Source organism: Apteryx mantelli, chromosome 19, assembly GCF_036417845.1.
Source record: "Apteryx mantelli isolate bAptMan1 chromosome 19, bAptMan1.hap1, whole genome shotgun sequence".
NCBI classification, from domain to species: domain Eukaryota; kingdom Metazoa; phylum Chordata; class Aves; order Apterygiformes; family Apterygidae; genus Apteryx; species Apteryx mantelli.
In genome coordinates, this window is record NC_089996.1 from 14,115,293 (window position 1) to 14,139,818 (window position 24,526).

At 36.2% G+C, this 24,526-nt stretch overlaps 1 protein-coding gene across 8 annotated transcripts in view; it reads left to right on the top strand.

Moving 5' to 3' along the window:
- Nucleotides 1-733: 733 nt before the first annotated feature.
- The window catches only part of CEP112 (centrosomal protein 112), a 183,321-nt gene continuing 159,528 nt past the window's right edge, over nucleotides 734-24,526 (top strand). For 2 of the 8 annotated variants that reach the window (XM_067308667.1, XM_067308665.1), the window contains exons 1-6: nucleotides 737-857; nucleotides 1,918-2,038; nucleotides 3,878-4,068; nucleotides 4,898-5,064; nucleotides 10,499-10,595; nucleotides 12,990-13,064. In XM_067308667.1, coding sequence (XP_067164768.1) covers nucleotides 1,939-2,038; nucleotides 3,878-4,068; nucleotides 4,898-5,064; nucleotides 10,499-10,595; nucleotides 12,990-13,064 — 630 coding nt within the window. In that variant the 5' untranslated portion in view covers nucleotides 737-857; nucleotides 1,918-1,938. Of the gene's footprint in view, nucleotides 858-1,917; nucleotides 2,039-3,877; nucleotides 4,069-4,897; nucleotides 5,065-10,498; nucleotides 10,596-12,989; nucleotides 13,065-24,526 lie in introns of those variants that run through there. The other 6 variants (XM_067308668.1, XM_067308663.1, XM_067308664.1 and 3 more) reach the window with 6 other exon arrangements.

The window sequence follows — 24,526 nt, forward strand, 5'->3', positions numbered from 1 at the left end:
ATAATTAAGAGAGTCAGAGAGGTCACAGAAATTTCATTTGGGATCATAAATATACACAGTTATTTCACTGACTTGAGAAGGAAGAACTGAAAGGACTGGTAGATTTCTCTCCTTCTTTTGTATTAACGGATGTTTTTCCTGAAATGGCTCCAAAATGAGAAGTATGATCTTTATCTTTTTACAAAGGTTAGACGCGCACGTTCAAAGTTTTCTATTCCCGAATACCCCCCTCGTATTTCCTGTGCGAGGCACAGCTTCCCAATGAAAGATGAGCAATGCCGAGCATCCTAAATATTTAAAGTGAATCCAAAAACCAACCTATTATCTACAAGGATAAACCTGAACCAATTTTACTTAGAAATATTCTGAAATTGCGGTTAAAATTGGCTCTGAAATTATGCCATGTGCACTGGCAATTTCTGCCTGTATCTGCTCGCGCTTCTGGCATCCCCTGCGAATCCGCAAGGACACCGCTGCGCTCGCTCCAGGGCTCACACAGCTCTCGCTGACCCTCCGCTTCGCGCTGGCAAATGTGTTTCGCTAAGTTTGGGCCTGCGCCTGCGCCTGCGCCTGCGCCTGGCTGCGGGGCCGCCCGCGTCGCCTAGCAACGGGCGCGACGCGACGCGACGCGGCGGGGCGGGGCGGGCGGAACCGGAAGCGCGCGGGCGGCGCGGCCAGCGCGCGGGGCCGCCGGGAGGCGGGTGGGGCCCGTTTGAACCGTTGGCCGCTCGGCGCGGGGCCGCGGCGGAGGCGGGGGGCGGCTCGGCGCCTCCCTCGGCGCCTCCCTCGGCGCCGGGGCCGCGGCGTTGAGGAGAGCGAGGTAACGGCGGCGACGGCGGCCTCCCCCCCCCGGCCCGGTGGGTGCAGGAACGCTGCGAGCTTCCCGTAGCCGCGGGTTGTGTGTGTGTGTGTGTGTGTGGGGGAGGTGTCATTAGCTTTGCTAATCGGCGCGAAGCGGGTCGGGGCACACGCGGTGCGGCCCGCAGGGTAGACAGCTGCGCGGTACAACCGCACGTGAGCGCCTGGAGGAAAAGAAGTAAGAAAATACCTGTTTTCGCCCTGCAGGGAGTGTTGCTGAGGGTCGGAGCCAGGAGGTGGGTGGTGCGTGATGCGCTGACCGGCTCTTGGCCTCTCGGGAGGAGATGCTGAAGGCTGGGCACAGGATCGAGAAAGATGTGTGCATGAGAATTGGCTTTATTAATTTTAAATTAGTTAAGCGATGCTAAAGTTGACTTATAAACCTAAAATGGTTTCAGTAGGCTCTCTGTTGTGATGAAGTATATGTGTGTTTGTAGAGCTGATGCTTCTTGCAAAGGAACATGCTAATTGCAAGCTAAAATATATGAAAAAGATGCATCTTCTAACTGGGAAATTAATGACATGATTTTGGATAAACAGCTCTTGTTTGACTGTTTTTTTCAGTACTCCTTGGTTTAAAAAATGATGATGGCACTGTTTGTGTTAGTTGTGCCACTTTCAACTCAAGTGCATCTGATATTTTTCTTCCTTTTTTTTTCTTCTGTAAAAAAAATTACTAATTTTAATTCTAAATAATTCTAAGGAAGAAAAACTATTGTTTTGAATGAATGCGGATACTGAAGATGGGACACATTGATTTAGGTGTCTTCATGTACAAGTTGTGTGTAACTGAATGCCTTTTAGTGTGCTTGGATATATATATATATTTTTTTCCCCCTCCCTGGAATGAGTGTTTCAAATCTAAATGGGCACAGTGTCACAGAAAATCTATATTGGTGTGCAAAAAATCATTATTTTTGTGTGAGTTAATCATAATGAGATACTTATTCCTTATTTTCTATATAGTTCTAAAGCATGTCTCTGCACAGCCAAGGTGGATAGAGACTGATGTTTAGTGATCTTTTATCTTTTCTGCTTCAAACATGAACAATTTTGCAGGTTACTTTGTGAGCTTTCAAAATGAGTGGTGAAGAGGAAATATGGGAAAAGCTGGACGCAGAGTTTGATCACTGTGTTGTAGACATGAAGCCACATGTTCTAAAACTGCAGCATAGGTCAGGTAAATATGCTAAAATGTGCATGCAAATAAACACTAATAATAATTCTAGGTTATGGTATAGACTAACAATTATTGTCTGCTTGTAACACTTTTGTTAAACTAGATACTTAATGTCTAATGTTACTAGGCATAGTTCTGAGGGGTTCTGTATAACTTCTAAAATTGATTTTGTGTGGTTTTTTTTTAAGGTTCTTCTGTTGATGTTATTTAAGCTTATCTGTCTTATTATGGTGATGTAAATCTGCTTTTGCATAAATCTATTAATTCCTGTTTTTTAAATTAATTCAGTAGAAACTGAAAGCTTCTAAAAGGCATTGTTTTTGATTGAGATTGCTCCATTTACAAAAGTGCAAATTTTTTTTAGGGACAAGGTTTGGTTCTGGAACTTGTGATAACATAAACATCAATTAATAAATACTATTTTGTAAGTCTAGAGATTAGAAACAAGCTGCATAATATTAAAGGCATGTAACTTACAAATTAAGGACCTTGCTCTGTAAACATCTAATCATGTGAGTAATCTCATTTATAATAGTGATGCTTGTGTACAAAGGTATTTCTAGAATGAACGAAGATTTATTGTGTGCTTAAAATATTAATGCTCATGCAAACTATATCTTGTAGTTAAAGGCATCGTCTTGCAGTGAGCTGTCAGCCTTCAGTTCCTAGTGACTTGTAGGAGTTCAGAATTCTTGGTGACTTGTGGGGTCTATAATTATTAGAGACTTTCATATAATTTCAGATCAGAATCTATAATCAGATTACTTTTAATATAACAGTTACTTTTAAGCTTGAAAGATGAAATACAGGAATATATTCTTTGGGAGTGAATATAAGAAGAATGTTTTATTATTTCTATGCTATTTAACTCATGTAAACTTCTGGTGAATGTGAATCTATAGAAAATATTTCTGGATGACAGCAATTTGAAGTATTGTTATTGATTTGTTTTTAATCTAGATATTTAACCATTTCTTTATGTTAGTTCAATCATTTGGTTTTCCTTAACACTTGGCAGCAAACATTTATTGATTTTTTTTTTTTAATGGACTTAGAAATCACTTTTTATAAATAAACTCATTATTAATAGCCTTAGCATATATGAGCCTTGCTGTAGGTTACTGCCAATATTCCTGAGTTAGCTGCACATGTGACACCTTATCTGGCCTCCCTGAAAGCACTGGGGACACTTCATCTTTTTGCGAATGGATCCAGTGGCTGCCTTCCCTTTATACTAGGCATGGAGGATACAGGCAGAAGAACATGAAAGCTGTTTTATTTATTTTTTATTTATTTATTCTTTCTCCTGCCAGACTACTTAAGTCCTGTGAAACCTGCGGATGTTATTTCCTAGAAGGCAAAACTTTAACAAACCGGTTAGCTGTATTGGAGTCCTTTCCCTAATCACTGATTACTGATTTTGATTCCTCAAGGAAAAATAATTTAATCTTTCCTGTAAGCTACAAAATGGCATACAATGAAGTATGTGTTACAGTATTTGTAAGTTTAATACAAAAATTTTCTCAAAAAATTACACGAGGAATTACACACATCTCCTAATACTTTGTTTCTAAGTTATCATAATTGTTACAGGTGGACTTTCCAAAATAATTGTATTTAAGTCATATACATATTTAGTTATGTTGAATTAAATATGTATTTTTGGTTTAAAAAAACACCCCATGACAAACAAAGGAACCCAGAAATCAATGTTTTGCTTTAAACTTCTTGGTAGAAGGGAAACATTATCTCAGAAATGGTGACTTGTAATGGCTTCTGTTGTTTTTAGCTGTTCTATTTTCTCTGAAAAATAATGATAAAATATGTTTCGTTTTTTAGAACGTCAGAGATGTGCACTGTGGATTAAAAAACTATGTGAACCCTCAGGAGCAGGTACAGGAATTGTGGGTAGGAAGAATCGGAACTTATATGCAAAACTCTTACTGCATATGCTGAAACGAGGTGTACTAGAAGGTCCTTTTACTCATAAACCAGAACCAGGAATACTGAAAACTTTACCTTCATACATGGTGAGTGTAATTTCTTTATAAGACGAGCTTTCTTAAATATATTCTGAAAGTAATTTTGAGTGTTTGATTTGGTATAAATATGTGAAACTCAATTCTGAGTGAATTGAGTAGAACTGCATATGGTAAATACTGGTGTTTATTTTGTTTTGTGTATCTTATAACTGGTGTTGGAAAAAAAAATTCTTTGTGCAAAACCTTTTATATGAGACCTGGCTTTTCTTTTTCAAAGTTCAGATTCCAAGATGGCTTGTCCAAATAGGTGTTTTGAAGGAGGAGAAGAATGATTTCTGCCTAAATCTTTGAAAGGATATAATAAAAGAATCTTGAGGCTAAACTTTGTTTTAATCAGCAGATTATTCATGTGAAAGGAAAAACAGTGTATTTAACTGATGCGAACTTTAGTAGTCTGCCATTCTGGCTTTTGCTACAAGCTCCAGCTATTTAAAGTCCAAGAAGGCAAAGATAACAGTATTTCACATAGATATTGTTAAGCTTGTAGTTTGTTTTCTGAAGATCTGAATATACTGTGGCAAACGCAGACATCAGCTTTAGTGAAATAGTACAGGACCAAATCTAACTTACGCTAAGATTACCAGTACTGAAAGAAATAGAGGAAAACAGTTGCACTTTTGCTTGTTGTACGAATTTCCATGTGTAGGCAAGGTCATATTTGCACACTTCCATTGGCTTCATTGGAAAAAGAATTGCAGTCTTTATACTATTGATATGGCAGCAACAAATAGTATAAATAGTAATATAATTTATAGTATAAAGAATATGTTAGTGTAAATATACTCTAGTGTTGATTCTGTGTTTATTTTAATTATAGTCAATTTATTTTGATGAACCAAATTCAACAAGAGTGCGGAGTAGCAGCCCAGACTCATTACCTGACTGGGTGATGGGAGAACTAGGAAAAAGTGAGTCCAGGCATGAGGAATCATGGAAGATATCCTCTAAAGAGGGATCACCTTTAGCAGCACCACTTACATATGGGTAAGATTCTGTATTTGACTTCATTTGGTATTTGTTTTGTGTTTGTTTTATGTTTGATTTGATAAGCTCTATTTGTATGTTTGAGTTTCATATGTGTGTGTTTATTACACTCCTTCATGGACTCATCTCGAGTATAGTATTTGTACTTTGTGTACAGAAACTTGGTAATAGCTTCTAACTTAATAATGACTTTTTAACTTTTCTGTTCTTATTTGATTCCTCTGTTATGTTGTCTTCTGTTGCTTCTGTAATGCTTCTTCCGTGTCCCATAGTTCTATCCTTTTCCCTTTCTTCTTGCTTTCCTTCCCCTTTCAGTCACAGATGCTCAGCATGAAAACTTGTTAGGGCAATCTGGGAGTTTGACAAACTTAGTGGCAACTGAAAAGAAGGCTTTAAAATGGTTTGAACTGATGATTACCATGGGGATACTCATGATTTGCACAGAGAGCCCCTTCGCTAGTGTAAGACTAATCTTTGTGCTTTTTTGCCTCATGCTTATCTCTCTTCATGTTAATGCTATATCTTCTGTATACCTCGAAAGTAGATAACAGTTATTGTTCTGACATTCTAAATGTCAAATAAGCTGATGTACTCTGGTTATGTTCTTCAGACATCAGATATTATGGTGGCAAAGCACGATGGTCGCAAGGCAAGAGACAATTCATACAAAATTACTTTAAATGGGAGAGGGAAGCACAGATGAATGTGGACAGGCAGGAAGGAAAAAGTGATGTGATAAAAGACTGTGTAGGTGCAGAAGGTTCTCAGGCCAGATTTTTTGAAGAATAGATTAAAACTGTTGAGATGTAACTGTCCCCATGGAGTTGCTGTGCAGACCTCCCTTCCCTGTGCTGGTATAGGGAAGCAGGAAAGTGAACTTAACCAGGGAAGCTGAGGTGGGTTAATGTCACTGTTTCTACATGGTTCAAAATAAATGGGACACAAAGTAGGGCAGGGACAAAAATTACAGGGAGAGCAAATATATAATATGAAGAAAAAAAAAGTTGTAACTTTATAAAACTCTCCCCTAGATCTCTTAGTATGTGAAACATGTTTTGTAACATTTTAGATTGTTGTGTATCTGGTACCTTAGTATCATATCTAGTCTTAGATATTTTCTGTTATGGGAACAATGGAAAGATGACTATGCAGTGTCAGCAGAGAGAGTTGAAAATTGAAACTTGAGTGAACTGTTTTTGTTCAGTTCTGTTGGGACTTTTGCTCTAAATGTAAACATACCCATATTTTTTATAGTGATTACATTTTCAGAATCAGTGAGTATACATGTTGCACTTTTCACAAGTGATTATCATTGATTTAGCTAATTTTTTAGTCACATTATTTTTGCTGTATATTTTGCACTTTAAGATTATGCCTCCTGTCATGATGCTGAGCCTTTCATTTTTGAATTGTCCAGCCGTGAATTGGGTAGATGACGGATAGGCACTCTTCCAAGTTACTTCACATTGATATTGAGTATCTTGAAACTTTTGCTACTATGTATCCATTAACTATGTGTGATTCTAACAGTCACTTTAAAAGTTGCTCATAGAACTGATGGATGTCCTATTCCAAATCCTATAACATTTAATAGTAAGGGGACTTTTGGTTGCATGCACTAAAATGCTCTGGAATGGACCCCTGGTTTTGATAGTAGACCTGTGTTTTAGATAGAAGAAAGCTGGAGAATGCTTGAAATTGCCAGCTGTATTACCATATTATTACTTTAGGTTGATAATACAAAGGACTTTTTGGAAGAACTGTCTAAATAGCCTGTGTTAAAAATGTAAGTTTGACCAAGCACAATCTGTAGCCCCAGTAATATAAGGAAGTTGTTTGCCTTAGAAGTGCTCTTTGAGACCTGTGCTGAATCCACATTAGTGCTATGGCATGTCAAGATATACCTGGCACAGGTCTGATCAGACTGTCTTTGTTCCTGGGAGTAGCATCATCATGTTAAAGTGACGCTCTGGGTCTAATAGCGGAGAGCTGTGCTACTGCAGTTCTGTTGCTTCTAATACCCAATCTAGCCTATTGATATCTCTACAGGGCCGCGACTGTGGCATTAAAAATGCACCTATTTCTTCTGAATTGTACTATCGGCTGGGATGTTATCTGAGTAGAACGTGAGGCAGTGTGCTCTTCCCTCTGTATCCAACTTGTGCTTGTCTCCTTACGTGGAGTTTGACCTACTGCCTGTCATTTTTTTCCCTCTCTTCTCTATCTGGAATACAGTAGAGTATTGGAAATTGGACTCTTCATCCCCTTCCATATCTGAACCTAAAATTCAGGTTGGTCTAGCAAGGTTCCCTAAGATGGGGATGGTGGCAGTGTAAAATAGAGAAGCTTTTTTTTTTTTTTTTTTTTTTGTCCTGTGGGACTGTAGCAATAACACTGGTGATCAACAGGTGTTTCCCAGGGATGTGGTAAATTCTTCGCAGACCCATGTTGCCTATACTGTCATACCAGGAAAAGCAAGTGAATGTGATAGAATGTTATTGGCTTAAAGAAATCTGGAAGCGAAACCTATGAGTACAGGCATGCATCTGCTAATGGGTACTCAGGCAGAGAACATAGCCGTGTCTAAGCAAATTTGAATTTGTGTTGGTAATCAGAAATTCTAATAGCTCTGTGGATTGTATAAATCTGCATAGAAATAAGAAACTATGTTAAATTTGTAAATTATGCAGGAAGAAATATTTAATGTAAATGTTTCAGCTGTTATGGTTCATGGAAATAGCTTATTTAATACTTATTTAAATGTGTCTATATTAAAATGTTAGCTATATTCATTATAGAGATCATGACTTCATATTTACGTTTTTGAACAAATTGTCAGTGCTTAGTTAACATTAAAATTACATTATTTTCTGTAATTTACAGTTTGCAGAGAGAGCCAGCAGATGGTGATATTGTTACATTATACTTGTCTGTGTGCTTGAGAATGTGAATTGAGAAAGCTGTACCCCTAGACATATGATATATTTTAGTTTGAGAGTTTTGAATTCTATCCATGACTTAATCTTTACAGAGAGACTACAGCATTTTCTCAAGGCAAAACAGATACTGTCAGTGAGAAATGTCTGAGTAATTTTTTGATATTTGTTTAACTCAAGAGTCTCTTTTTTAGAAGAAACAGACTAGTGAAATTTTGCTCACAGTTATTTTATCTTGCAGTATGCATATAGCTATGTATGAAGATTTTTGCTCTTTCATAAGAAGTTGTTTTTCTGGCTAAATAAAAAGTAAATATTCAAATCTTATTTGCGAACTAGATTGTAAATAAGTAAGACTGAGCAAGCTTGGTACTAGAAAGGTATATCTTTATTTTGAAACCTGAGAGAATGGGTTTTAATAACATAGGTCGGAACAGAAATCTGGCCGTTCTGGCTCTATAGGAAAATTCTGCTGTATATTTATACTGATACAGATTATGCTTTAAGAATGTTATTAAAGGTTAGTGTGTGGCTGTATTGTCCCAGGAGGATCCAGTGAGTTTCCCTTACTTTGTTCTTAGTAGGAAATTATTTACTAATCTCCTTTATTAGCAGTAAATTGCTTCCTTCTCCCATGCTAGTTCACTGTTTTGGCTGAAGCAGGAGGTCACGAGCACCAGGGCTAATGTGAAGACTCTGACCATTCTCTGCACAGCTGCCATGGGATGAAAAGAAATAATCTTATATAACATGTTGTGATTTTTGAGGCTTGACTCATATTAGCGGAAGCCTGGAAAAGGGAGTAAATAGGCAGTATATGGCAACAGGAACAAGACTGTGGCCCATCCTTAGCAGTGTTTTCAGAATCTCTGTTTTTAGAATCGTGTGATGTGACTTTCTTTTAAAATCCTCTTCAAAATAGAACTAAAAATATGCCTGGACTTTTTTCCCCTTTTCCAGCTTAAAAACATTATAGGTAACTTCTGTGGGTTGGGTTTAGAGTTTACTGATATTCCTTACTCTCTTAATGATAGGAGCATGAATTCTGTGGGTTTTTTGTTTTTTTTTTTAGTTTTAAACAACTGGAACTTTAGTTTATTAGATAACCTGAATGTTGTTCAGGAAAGATGTCTGTGATACCTGCTGGCAAATCTGCACTTTAATGATTTGTCTCCTTTTATTAAAATTAATTTTGTGCAAAATAAAATCTTGCTAAGGTATGCTTGATATGGAACGCTAAAGGCAGTCACTGAATTATCTTATTTCTTTTGATCTTTTTACCCTTTAGTTTTTGCTTATCTAAACCGTTTACTGCTTTGTAATCGTTATTATGCATCCACAGATATTGTTGCTATTTCTAGGTGCTGGAATGAAGGGGATGCTCCCAGGTGGTCTGTTTCACTGTCCCCTGTGGCTTCGATGAAAGCTGGGGCAGTTTGCTTCACGGAAAGTTGGTCTGTGTTTGTCTTCCTAGTTTATATTGTACATCCAACAGTTGTCCTTCTCTTCATAAACACTTACTTTGTCTCAGTGTCTTTTGGCGTAACTTATAGTTTAATTTTTTGCTGGGTGGAAAGAATGCAAGGTATTTTAGTAGTCTGACTTGATTTTAGTAATATATAGCTGTTTGTAGGAAGGTGAATTGACTAACTGGAGATTTTAATTGTGACTATGACAATGGAGACTATGCTGAAGGGTGTTTTGCTTCCTTTTTTGTATGTTTTGCTATATCTATGTATGTAATAAACTTTATACTTTTTGTTTTGTTCCAGGCTGTTCTTCTTTTCTTTCACTGTTTTATAGCTGAGAAAGGTCTGTTGACATGCAACTAATATAACCTGTATGACTTGTTGCTTTGACGTGTTTTTCTCCTCCCTGGCCTTTTAAATCATTGCTTTTTTGTTGAACTGTCTGTGAAGTTCTTGCCCTTGTCTTCAGGTTTGTATGTTATATAGTCTCTTCTTCATCTAGCCTCATCTTTTTTTGGTCCTTCCCAAACTCTTCTCCCCTATATTCTTCCATATATATATATATATATATATTTTTTTTTTTCTTTTCTTTGAATCACCAGACATTATCCTATGCTGTCTAATAAGTTTAGCAATTTTGCTTCAGAAATGTTTTCCCAAATCAGCCCTCTCACTTAATTTAGATCTCTTCTAAAATCTGTTGGGAGTTGTTGGGTGATGTAATAACTGTGAGAGGCAAAGAACACCTGTTGATATACTGTGATGTACATGACTTTTCCTGTTTTCTGATTATTTTTTTTAACAAAGCATTTAAGACTTTTATTCACCTTTTTCTAACATGCTTTTAATAAGAAATCTGTGGAAACATAATTTTTCCATTTTTCTTATTCCTGCTATTTTTGACCTTTAAATCTTGACAGTTATTTTCTTTTGAATCTTTTAAAAGATCTCTTAAGATTAAGATCCAGTCTATGCTGCAAGCTGCTGAAAATGAGTTTTTCTTTCTGCTTACTCTTTTTGTAATAACAGGGAAAGATTCAAGTACAATGGGACGCTAACGTTAAGGTCACATTCTATGAGTCCTCCTCACCAGAAAGATGAAGATAACCCATCCACACCACTATCTGTAAGATGCTTCTCCTTTTTGTAATAAAACTTGTTCTAGTTTCAATGAGTTGTTTTGATATATCCCCATAAAACTGTTATTTCTAATTGCATGAGTCATGATCCCTGTGTATGAATGTAGACATTTAGGAAAAAGTAATAGGAAGGACTGAAGCTCATCAAAATCTGCCCTCTGCAGGTGCAGGGGAAAAGAATTTCATGTAGGATGCTCTCAATTCGTCCTAATGGTTGACCTCTGTTTAGTGCATAGCAAAGTTAGTCTGACACATTGTTTTGCCCAGACTTGGCAAACTGACTGTGTCGACATCATCTTGTATTTTGCAATAGTAGATTAAAGAAAGCTGCATAGCTGTTTTTGGCTCTGTTTCTTTCAGAGGTCAACTATCATTAATGAATTTTGGACAGTTTATTTTATCCTCTATCAAACCTTCCACAATTCGGATTATGGCTGTTTGGAGGAGACTAAATAGGCTTCATATAAAATCCTTTTAGTCCAAAATATTTAATGTTGTTGTATGTATAACTACAAGCATTTAAAGCTAAAAATTATTCCTGAAAAATGTGTTGTCAACAGGGATGCTGTTTCTCTTTATGAATGTGTTCTCTAGCCTTGTAGAGTCCAGTCTTCAGCGCTGGAAAGGCCTGTCTCCTGCAGTCCCTTCGCCATGTTCATGCATCTGTAATAGGTCTCACTCCTCCGTGAAGCACTGAGTTTGCTGTTGTGTATATTGCAGTTCTGCCCACCCTGTGTGTCCTGATTGCATCGGAGGAGCAGTTTGGAAAGACTGCAGCTGGGAGTGGGCTGTTGACACCAGAACAATTCATACAGACTGTTCTGACTCTTCTTTACTGGGCACAATTGAGAACTCGCCAGGAAATGAAGTGCAGATGCTTGTGCTTGGAAGCTTGTTTCTGGCCTCCAGCTTTCTGAGGAAACTTGTGTCCTGTCATGCGCTGGGGTAGAGAATTGCCAAGGGCAGATGATATATCATGGAAGGCTACAAATGGCCCGTGGGCAAAAGCTGAATGTCTCTGATTTAGGGTCAGATTGTTATACTCGTATATGATTGTACTTTAAACAAATGAGATACCATAATTAAAAAAAAAAAAAAAAGACGCAGACAGGCCAGCCATATACTGAACTTCTCTTTATTGGCTTTCTGCTTGTTTTTCCTAATGTAAAGAAATATTTCGTATTGAACAGTTAACTGTGAAGAAAAGGGTGGCCATGAGTTGAAATCTGGAATTGGATCTTTATAGATTTTCTGTTTGTTTGCTTTTTTATTTTATTTATTCCTGGCTCTGCCCCAGGCTTCCAGGGCAATGTTAGACAATTCATTTCACTTCACTGTTCTTCAGTTCCATGTACTGTATTTTCCTGTGATTACAGCTTTAAAAGGGACTCGAAGTGAAATAATATTCTTTTGCTTTGCCAAACAGTTTGTTGAACGTTTGGCTGGCTGAAACAAATAGTATCTTGTTCTGTTGTCAGTGACACACAGATGTTCTGGCATAATTGAGGCCCAGGTAGAGGAACAGGGAGTCTTTTAAGAAACATTAAGAAGTGCCTCAACCAAGTGCTGATTAACTGAAGTCAAAGCTCCATTCACTGTATATTCGTAATGGGTGATCATATTAAAAAACTAAGAGGTGCTTGCATGCCAACACACAGACTTCTTGCTAACAAAACTTAATGAGAGAAAGTAATTCATGCTTCTGTGTGCTGTTTTTCTAACTAATGTAATATTTCAGTTAAATATATTAAGGAAAATTTTCTGTGCCAGGTCTCATATTTGATACGTTAAATACGACCAGTAGCTAATGTTACACTAGAGGAAAAACTTTTTGTGAAGGACACACCCCTGAGCAACATTATCCACCAGTCTTTATTGAATGTTGGAAATCTTTGTTTTTGCAAAGAGAACTGCCTTAAGCTCTGCACTGTAACTCTCTAATATGCTGCAGTTTCCTTCTTCCCCTCCCGCCCTTTCCTTTTTTGAGGCTGATCAGGTGACCGGTGAATTCTGGATTAGTCCCCCCAGATGTACTGCAGAGACGGCTAGGCGTTACTCGCTTCTGGAATAAGTACCTTCTCTGAAGAATGGAGTATTTTGATCTTCTTTGGTGAACTTGACCTTTGTAAAGGAGGCAACTGCTTTGGAAGTGATAAATAAAGAAAAATAAAGTGAGGCAGTGAAGTAATTTATCCTCCTCTGAACTCCTTCCTAGCACCGAATCCTACTGGTAACTGAATTATCTGAATTAAAGATAGCTCAGGTATCATGACACTTTTAGAAAGTGCAGTGTAGGCATGGCCCGATTCTACAGAAAAGCTTTCTTACACTATGTCTCTGTCAGCTCTTCTAATATTTTGTTTGACTTTTTTATATTCTAGGAACATCATCATAAAAAAAGCACTTCTTTGGATGACAGTGACCTTGAAGCTCGTCTCAATAGTTGGAATCTTGGGGTAAAATAAGCAGATTATATTATTTATTGGCTTGAAATGAAAACTGTGTAGTTATATAGTTTACATCTCTGAATTTAGTCAACAAAATTTTGTGTAGGAATTAATCTTTTAGAAATGAAATGATGAAACTTGGAAAGGTTAATTATAAGTACATGTCATCTCAAGAAGAAAATGTTAAAATGCCTCATTTTTAAACAGTAACTTTTCATGTGTTTAATGTAATTACTGATAATAAAAATACCTGATGGTCAAAACCTAGCGTCTTGCTCTGGTAGAAATCCAGACTCTTCCTAGTAAAATTGATAACATTACTCTGAATTTATGCTAGTATAAATGAAAGAAGTTTGGCCTCCTATATTTCTTTAGGAGTATAAAATTTGTAACCCATCAGTGAAACTCAGCATTTTTTGCCAGATTTTGCCACCTTTTGGAAGTGTTCAAAAGGCTTTTCAGTATGTTAACATCTAGCCTTCCCTTTTAGAAGCATGGAATCCAAACCCCTTAGAATCTGAGATTCTAAGACTAGAATCCTTAGACCAGATCTCAGTCTCTTCCACATGGAAAGAATACTGTGTCTTTGCAAATTGCTTGGACTGAGGAAAGAGTATGCCTTTGTGGTGCTTTGGGCTATGTTCTTGTTTGGCCTTGGCTTTAGAATATGTTTGTGAATACTGTACTTTTACTATAATACTGGATGATGCTGAGATTTGTCCTGACTTGGATGTATCATAACTAAAATACCTGAAGAGAACCTATGATGGGGATGGAATCAGAAGGTATTATTTCTGTGGTTTCAAAGCTAGTATTTATTGGATCTCAGCAATAATGTATAAGAGGTCTCCCCAGAGTTTCCAGTGTTCATTGTTAGGCCTTCAATGTGTATTAAAAACTTTGGACACTGTGATAACACTTTTGTAAACTCCAATATCTATTTTCAAGCTGTCGTCTATCCTTAGGGTATGAACATGTCCTCTATATTTTTGTCATGGTGTAACATAAGTGTGTTACAGTAAGTCAGTAAATATGTTTTTGTAAGGAGAGATGAAGCATTTCTTCCTAAGATTGTCTCAAATCTGTGTTAATCTTTTCTGATGTTTGTGTGTACAAATTTAATATGTGAGGTTTGATTTTTTTTGTGTTGATCCCGAGAAGTTAATCAAATACTTTGGACCTAGACAAATTTAATCTTTGTTTTAATTTAAGGCTACTTTCACAATGAGACTTTGCTCTCTTGGTTGTATTTTCTGTGGTATTAGGCCATGACAATTCTAAGGTTCTAGTGTAGTTCCTTCTCTTTATAGCCATATTCTGCTGTATTTTTTTGTTGCGTTGTTTTGTTTTTTACCCCACCACCTGTGCCACCAAATCCTTATCCTATTTGGTTAGGATTATTACCCTCATAAGCATTCAATGTTATTAAGATCACTTTTTTTTTCTTTTTTCCTCCTTATTTTCTGTTTATTTTCATGGAGTCAAAAGCTCCCTCAGTTATTTGCTTTGGGGAGAAGGGAAAAGCTTGTTAGGTGTATTGTAGCTGTCATTAATATTTTGAGGGAAATCCTAGGCTTTATTTGGCTTACAATGTCTTAGATTTAATACACAAATCCATATTGTTAGCCTTGCTGAAGAGAAGAGTCATTTATAATTATATCCACTATTTGTATGGTCAGGATTTTAGGTGACTAACCACTTTGGCAAAATTGATAGCTTTAAAAAAATTTTGTGAAGGGCCATGGGCCCACTCTCTGAAAATCAAGCCAGTTTAAGTGATCCCTTACTGGGAATAGGAAAAAAAAGTGATATACTCCAGATCAGTAGCTGCTTTTAAAACTGTTGGATTTCATAAGCATGTAGCTGCTTAGTTCAGTTAACTTGGAATTTTCAAGCTCTACAAAGAATTATGTAAATCTATAGGCCATTTATAGGACATGATATCATTAAATATGTCACTTATTCTCCAAGATTTTCTTTCCATCAACAATGAAACTTCATTATAAGCCAGTTTATTTTTTCAAGAAATATTTATTATATAATTAAGTACTTTGTAGACACTCTATTTTCCTCACCAAAAAGAAGAAAAAATCAAGTAGATGGCCTGTCTATACTTGGACTGAAAGTAAATACTAGAAGATAATATTCAGCTTTTTTTTAATAACAATACTTAAATAAGTGATTTCAACCTTGGGTGATGGCTATTAATTTTTTTAAGTTCTAAGTCTATAATTGAGGTGGGAGAGGGCAACAGAGGGCAGCTGAAGTTAAGGATGAGAGCTAGTTTTGAATGAAATACTTCCAGCTTTGCTTTTAAAAATCGCATATTTTCCAACAGACTAGAAAAATGTTGTTCTCTGAATCAATGACCAAATAATCCTTATTATTCCTACGCTTTGGCTAGCACAGAGGGATATGACAGTATTTAAAAATTTTGGCTATAGCACTCAATATTTTGCACTGATGGCCAAGTTCCCTTCAGTAAAAACTTAAATGATAAGAGAGGACGTTCACTTTTTTGCGTCCTCCTTGGTGTTTCTCTCAATGCTTTGGTGCCTGTTAGCATTCTAAATGCAAATTGACATTTGCTTTTCTTCTGAGAGAGGAATCGTCTTGACCTTGGGACAATTCAGAAGCTGCCTGACTGCTTTCTCCAAACTGAAAGCAGAGATCAGTGAAAATATTAGTCTGTATGCGTTTGAGTGTTCCTCGGAGCTGCTTGGTGTTTATACAGTAATACAGGGTCTATTTCTAGCCCTTTCAGACTTTAAGAAGAATGTGTTTTTCAGGATTTGTAATTTTGTAAATTGAAGAGAATGTATCTCCCAAAACCTTTTTGTTAGTAGTCAGCTGCAGTTCATGAGTGTTGTGCAAGTGACTGAAATAGGTGTGCACGCAGTCCCTTGCAGATTTTAGATATTTGAGTTGTATGAATACCTAGATTATGTGAGCAGATAGCTATAATACCTTGAACTCTTAAAGTTTTGCTTCAAGGGGAAACTTGCTCATGGCCATTTTACAAATTGTTCCAAGTGATGTTGACAAAGAATCTCTATAGCCAGCATTTTTTATATGGGTGTTAATCTGCCTTCTTCCTTATCTCTTTTTTTAAATTTGTTTTTTATTTCTTTTTCTGATTAAAATTCCAGACTGCAATCATTGTTGGGTTAATAATGGAGGGTTGTTAAACTATGCTGATCCTCTACTGATATGGGAGCTCTCTTGGATAACAAGTTGGCTACTGTGACAAGTAGAGAGACTTTGATCACCTGATAAGGCTTGTTAGGAGTTACCTGACAAAGAGGATTTGAGGTTGTTAGAGAGGTCTCCAAGTGGCTGCTGTTGAACAGTGTTTCCCTGCTATGGCTTGTGGCCTCCAGTGGGTTCTTGAAGGGTCAGGAAGTTTTAAGTTGAGTTTCATAATTAAATGTAAGAATATGCAACTATTAAAAATTTTGCTGACTAAATGATGGCAGCACTTCAGGCTCTGTAAGACTGGAGTGTAAGATGTAACTGCTATTGTAAGTATTTACATTAGCATAGGAACATCTAACTATCTTTAATTGTTGTCCACATTTGCAGGCAGTTTGAGAAGCTTTATTTACATGAGATCCCACCTCAGGAGTCAGGGGAGACTTTATCTTTGAAAGGACATGGTACATTCAAGAAGGAGGTGAGGCAGAAGATCCTTAGCCAAAAAGATACTTCAGTAGTGGTGGAAAGTTAGGAAAGGAAATACGCAGAACGTCGTCTTATACACTTTGAACTGCCTAATATAAAGAATAGTAGTTTTTAAATGCTTTTCAAAAAATTTTTTTTCTTTTTTTTTCTTTTTTTGTGACTGGTGTCTCAGGGAATAAATGGTGAATCAGGGTTGGTGGTCTGGCAAAGAATGCAGGTTTATCTTGCTGGGATGGGGACAGAATGGGTCCTGGGAATTTAGGATGTGTGTACTGTGGGGTCCTACATCCCTGCAGGAGAAATAATTGTCTGTGCAAATCTACTAATGGTAGGGGGCATAGACTTTATTAATAGAGATTATGGAGACTAAGTGAGAAAAAACTATTATTGGTGTGCAGGTTCAGGGCTTCTGTTGGAAAATGTATAGTATCTGCAAATAGGAGGAAGAAAAAAAGTTTGAAAATTGCTGGGGTAGGAGTCAGATGTAGTTCCAAAATATTTTATGTAGGCTTTAGAGTAATTTAAAAACATGGAGGAGCAGACAGGTGGTGTTACATTTAGCAATACAATGATTTTTATGATGGGGAACATGAAATCCCTATTTATGAAGGGGTGACTTACAGTTTGTGCAGTATTTTTGAAACACTAAACATTCAAAATATCTTTGAAATTTTATACTGATTTTGAAATGTGAACTTACCTTTTATTTCAGGTGTAGGTTTAACATACAGAATATGATTCATACTAGAGGAAAGGACTTGCTGGGTATACTACAAAGGATGGTTGGTGTGCAGAAAAGTGGATAATGGCAGTTATTGGAAATTCATGCTTGCATTTGTCTTGCAGGACTGTTGTATGGACTTTGATATTCCTAACTACCCTGAAGTTATAAAATACTGTAGAGGTGCTAAATACTTAAAATTATATGAAAGGTAAAGTACTGTATATAGGCAATCTAATTGCAGGCCTTGCAGCAAAGGAGGAGGGCAGGAACCTTGGTTAAGCACAGATGACCTTTTTCTCCACCTGCTCTTATATATTAGAACATATTTACATCTCAACACAAATAGCTTAGCATATGTGTTCAGATCCAATAATGACATGGGATACTGCAAAGGATGTTTCCCCTGTCGAAAAACTTTATCTTTGAGTGAGGCAGGTCCCTTCTGTTGCTCTGTGGTGGTTATTTAGGTAGAATAAGAGATCCCAAGTAACATAAAATTGAATAAATAAGGGATAGTTAGTGTTCTGTCTAATATTTGACACTCACATATTAAGGGGATTAAAGTAAAAGATAACAGCTGGTTATGAATGATATGAATGATTAACTCATGTACTCTAGGTATCTTCTTTTTTGATGGCATCATTTGATACATGGGATGGTACATGTGATTAAAATATATTGTATTATTACTGAATCTGTGAACTTGCCTTTGTATGAACTTTGAAGATTCTTGTGAAGTTTCTTTAATTCATTATTGAGGGGAAAAAAATGGGGACTTGTATAAGGAACTGATCTCTCATTTCCTGCACTGTTTTTTAAAAGATTCTTGAAAAAAGACACATATTAGACTATTCAGTCTGCTTATGCTAGAGTATTTTCCTCTAATAGGCTCATTCTTCAAATATATCCCCTTAAGATATATCCAGAAATCAGTAATACTCTGCGATAGTTAAGTGGGGGGAAAATGTTTAAATGCTTGTAATGGGGTGGTTATCAGGGCATCTGTGCAAACTTTTATATATAGAAAAGAAAAACAGCAAAATCAGTAGTTTCTTGAAGCTGGCAGTCCATTTTGGCTTGTAACTGAAGCTGGAGTAGAAGCAAAATGGCTGGAAACTTTCCAGAGCAACCAAAGATATTTGCTGTGGTGTGTATTTCCTATTTTAATTTCCGATTCAACTGGAGTTATATTGGTAGCAAATGCTTTTCAATACTTGAAAAAGAGCAATTCTTAATGCTTGGTGTTTGTTCTAGAAAAAAAATTAACATTAGTATTTCTCTAACAGTTATATCTACTGGTGGTATAGCAGCCATGTATACTATAGGAGTTGTATGTGTTTCTACAAATTCAGGAGTAGTAATCGTATTGTTTGCAGCTGTGAAGAGCAGTGTTAAACTAGTGAGCTGATGGAATAGCCAGCAAATAGCTCTGATTTGAGGACAAGCTTAGAGATCTTCCTTGTAACAAGGTTCCGGGCCACTTATGGCTTTATAAATCATTACAAATATTGCACCTGAAAGTGAATAGAAGACGGGAAAGAAGAAAAGAATATTGATTTTTTTTTTTTTCAGGAATTTGCCTAGGTAAAGATCTAAGTTGTGTGTGTTTCAACTTCTTTGAACATACTGCTAAAACCAGCATTTTGCATTAATCTAATGTGAAGCTAAGGATGGTAATCATTGGGCAAGAAAGCTAGATTCCTCTCTGAGGCATGTTTATGGCAAAGCAAATGGGCCTAAAGATGATTTTTTTCAGATAGGGATCCTTGAAAGTTTAGGGAGCTATTCTTGTATCAAGCAAGAATGTATGGAGAATATATTTATTTTTAAGAACATGCAAAGACCTAGGAAGGAGCTCTATATGAAGTTGAGACAAGCTCAGGACCATCCAGCTGTGAGTTGCTGCTAAGCCTTTGCAGTTCCAGAATAGGCTTGTCTGGATTATAATGACCGGTTAGAAACTTTTTTTTACCCTTATCTTTTGTGCTTCTACTTCTCTGAAGAATAGGAAATTTAGAATGCATCAAAAGTCATATATTTTTAAGATCACATACTGAATTAACTTTGCGCTATATTTACTGGTCTAATGTATTTTTACTTCTAATGAAATGCCTATATTAGTTTTCTTTCTTTTTTAATTAAAAAAAATTGTGAAGTATACTGGGAAATAATTCTATGATTTCTGTACTAAGAGAGGTCAGAGTTGAGCAGATTTTTTAATATGGAGGCTTCAGATATGTTTGTTATTAGTAGTAATAACCTTTTCTACAAGAAAAATATTAATATATTTGTGAGTATGACTGTTCCATTAGTTCACTTGCTGCTATTGTTGCTTCTCAGGAGTAATAAAAGACATTTTCCGTTCGCCTGGCAGCCTTCCTGATTATCTGTATCAAACATTTTATTGTTCAACTTCTGTAGATTCTAGTCATGCTTGAATAAATGTGGAAAAAAAGTTGAGTTTTGATTGTGATAAGTTTGCCTTTCATACATGGAATACTGATATAAGCTAATTTTAAATACATTGTAAAAATGTTTTTTTCTCAGCCCTTATTGAGTCTTATCTAAACTGATGTGGGACTATCCTTGATTAAGTGCTCATGCCTTGAAGTTGCATTTGTAATGTAGAAAAGAACAAATCCTTTTGTACAGCTGTTTGAAGGGAAAAGTTTCCCTGTCATGAGTTTAGACAAATTCAAATAGTCTCTGGTTACGTAGTAGTTACTTTGAACATGCTTTGTTATTCTTTAGCTATTTTAGAATATATTCTAAATCTTTCAGCGATCTTCTTTTTTGACAGCTGTCACTAACCTTCTGTGTGTTGTTGCAGATTTAGTACACTTCATGAATGGGACACCCTCTGGAGCTGCTTAACAAACACAAATTTTCAGACATGAAATTGAAGTTATGTGGAGGAATAACAGTGAATTAATCCTCTGCATCTTCTTACCTGAACTGCCTGTATTATTTTCATGGTACTTCTGACGGGCTGTTTCATATGTCACTGAGTTGTAGCCAGTTTTATTTGTAACAAAGAAACTCTTTAACATCCCAGGGAATTCAGCACTATGGTTTAGGTAGAAAGCATACAAAGAGATTGTACCCTGGGGAAATAGCAAAGGGGTTTTTAATCAGGGAGAATACAAATTTTCTGTATTGGAATCTAGCCAGGATGAGAGAGTTGCTGCTTTAAGTTTCACCAGAAGTGATGTGGTATCTTCGTTACTGAAGAACTTGGACATTTCATGTCTTGCCCAGAAAAACTTATCATGGGAAAGGTTATCCCCTAATAAAGGCTTAAGAGGACTTATGCCAAAGAAATTCCCTGGTCAGTGGCCTGCACTGCATTTTCCTTATTTGGAGAAATTATATATAACACAGGATTAAAGTAGATGCGAGTACAGAGAAGTCTTGAGTAGCTGCAGCAACAGTGTACCTACCCTATGCTTGTTTGGTGTACTTGGCTTGCATCTTCCTGTGTCTTTCCCATCTAGTTAAGCTCAGCCATTTCTGTACAAACCATTTGATTATCTTTTGTTTGGTTTCTTAGTCTGTCTGCTTACTGTAAACATACCTACTGTATACGTTGTGGTGGTGGAGGGCAGCAACACTGTAAAAACTTTCCCACAGTGAACTCCAAGTGATGTTGTGAGTTCAAAAAATAAAACCAACTTCCATGCTGACAAACAATCTTTGTATGCTTTAAAGTCCTTCCACTCAGGCTGCAGAAGCAGCATTAAAGTGAACTTCCCTACAAATTATGATGTTAGATAAGAATGTCCTTATTCAAATTTCCTGAAGCTACTCAGCAGTTATTTCTGTAGGGAACATGCTGGCTGACTGGGTTTGTTAGATTAAAGAACAAACTTAGGGCAAGGTTCAGTTTAGCTGTTTACCATTTCAAAATCTTAAGTGCTCTTAACTCTTTCATGTGTGTTTTTCCATCCTTGTTTTGAAAACAATCGCATTTTGTCTTTGAAGAAGCTTACAGGGGGAATGTGCAAAAAGCCTGCTGATTCAAATGTTTTTTTTCCTGAGTCTTAATATATACAATGTACCTTCTGACTCTGTTTCTGAACTGTAATAAGCTACAATTGTGTATTATTGAAGTGTAGTCTATCTTGATAAACATCTTCTGAAGAACAAAATGTGACTTTGGAAGGAGCAGAATGAGACCGTGACACTAACATAGCTGTTGTTGTGATATTTACTGTGTCAAAAGAGTAGAACCTTTGGTATAACGTTCTGGTTTATAACTGATATAAAGCCTGTATACTGGTTTCAGCCTGTGGGTGAAGTATAGCTGACATCCTGAGGATGAGTCTTGTGGAAATATTCAGTGCTCAAAGTTGCACTTTTTTTGCACTGTCCTGGTTTTTTGGGGAAAACATTTCAGAGCACGTTTCCTGTAATGCCTGGTGTATGACTTACTGGAAGAATCGAGTCTTTGGTTCCTATTTCATCCATGCTTAAGGAGAAGGAGAAAACCCAGGTGCTTCTCATGTTCGTGGTAGTATCGTACATGTGTGTTGCATCAGTTAAAGGTTTGTCTCACAGCCCAGGTTTTAATGGCTTCCCGTTGTGCTTAGGTGAAGTCTTCTATTGATAAAGAAATAGGCTTGTAGGTAGTATAACCTAGTGTATTAAAACTTGTAGAAATATTTTAATAAATAATGAGGTATGTATTGCATGTATGTAGCGAGTAAAATGAGGTGTGTCTTCTGTGGATTGTAGACACATGGGCTGTACATACATAGTGTGGATAGCCTTTATCAGTCAGTAAGACAAAGTAATTTCTAGGGTCAAAATGTTCATTTCAGTGCTTCTCTAATTGCTTGCATTGGTAGCGTTAGATTGTATGCATGATTTTGTCCATTGTAGGTGTTAAATAGATATTGAAAATGTTGAAGTTAAAAAATTTTGGCTAATTTACCTCAAGTGAAGTTTTTGAGTGTGTGCTGTGTTTTTTATGCTGGATTTCTGTCTTCCCTTTCTGAGTTCATGAGAAATAGGCATATTTTCATAAAGGAGATTATTTCTATTCAGTATTTATTTTCTCTTTATGGGGATCTGATTCTCTATAGCTTTCCCACCACCAAGATGTATTAGTTTGTGAGGACTTGAGTGGTAGAAGGTGACCGTGACAGCCCTCACAAATCAAAACATGGTTTGTTGTCTATTTGACTAACAAATGGAACAGGAGAATCCAAAATCTTTTCTACAAAGAAATTTGAAATGTCTTTTTTATTAAGAAGTGGTATTTACAAATTAGAGTTCAATTCTAGTTCAAATAAAGATGTCTTTCATGGTGACATTTGGTTCATAGTCTTAAAAAAGCATCATGTGATTTACTGTTCTTCTTGTGGCAGCCCTTCAGTTTCATACATATGTATTTTGATTCATCTTTGACCTTTTGCTTATTATTTTTAAATTTGCATGTTTCTCATAAATACAAGCTTTTTTCTTTTTTTGAGCATTCTTTACTGTGATATTGCATCTTTAATGTGGTATAATTTTGAGAACAAGAAGTTTTACAGAAGACCAGCATGAAAAGAATGAATGTTGAGACATTAAATGTTTACAGATCAGTTTAAGTGGATATAATCCACAACAAGTAACAAAGTGGGAACATTTAACTTCAAAGCACATATGGCTGCTGTTACAAAATCAAAAAATGCAAGACTTAGACCATGTGAAGTATTAGAGCCACATTTTGCTGCTTTTTCCCAAATGAGAAGGATATACCTTAGCTATTTAGATTGGTTTTGAAATGAAGACTGTAAACAGCTTAATTTCAGATAAAGTATTTGAATTGTAAATATTTAGAATAATTTTTTATCTTTAAAAAGCAAAAGTTAAAAGATTGAATTCATTTTGAATGAGAGAGAAGGATTTTGGAAAATAATTTTGCCTTTGAAATTTGGTCCTGCAACCTTAGCTTTCTCAACGTTCCACTTGGTATCGATGAAAACTAAAACTTTCGATGTTTGAGATTCATTGTTGTTCAGTATTATAGGGAGCCAGATTATGGATTTACCTAGAACTAGACTTTTGGAAAGCCTTCCTTTCAGTGCTGGATGTCTATTTAGGTGATGGTTTGGTGTGTGTAGGGATGGGAAAGTAAGCAAAGTAAGTCAGAAGGAAGAATGCCATACTACTAAAGGTAGAGAATTTCAGATATAAAATACTATGATAGGTAAAAAAGTTTAGGACAGGCAAAAGCTAATCCTCCTAAATTTTCTGTTTTAGAATTTCTGTACTTTTTATTTCCATCTCTGCCTTGATTCCTTCACTGTTCACTTTTTTCTGTGGAACTCACACTTCATGGTGTTCTCACTTTTGTATCTCTCTCCTCACCAGTTTCCTCATTTTGTGTCCTAAATCCAAAATAATTATTTTTTTTTTTACAGCAGGTGCATATAGGATTACCTTATTTATTGATGTCTCTCCATGTTTTTTACCATGCCAATCATCCAACTAGCATGCTTTATATGGAAAAAGGTTTAATGTGTCTACTTTAGTAAATTCATGATGATGAATGGAAATAGGTTATTCCTCAAATTATTGTTCTTAGACATTCAACTACACCATTAAAAATATTGGATAATACCATTCATTGTAACTGCATTTATGTGTTTAAACATGATAATATCTATGACTACTTCAGGGTGAAATACGATGCCTCTTCAACAGCACGCAGAAATTCTATATAACCTTTTTAGGACAGGAAATGAATATACTGTATCAAATTGAAATTTCGGAGAGATTAGACCTCATTTTCACTTATAAATTCAACACACAAATGTATTGGTGCTGAAAAAAGTGCAAGCATTTTTGATACATTTGCCATGCCTCATAGATCAATTTTATCTTAAAAAAAAAAAAAAAAAAGTTGTGTATTGCAATTATGTTCTTATTCCAAATCTCACTGCCACATTTTATAAGATTATACCCTTGAAAGCTTTTCTTGGGTGTTATGCATTCTGAGTGATGTGATGTTCAAGTCTTGTTGTCTGAGAAAATTAAGATGTAACTGTCTGATAGAGGAAGTGGGTTATGAACAATG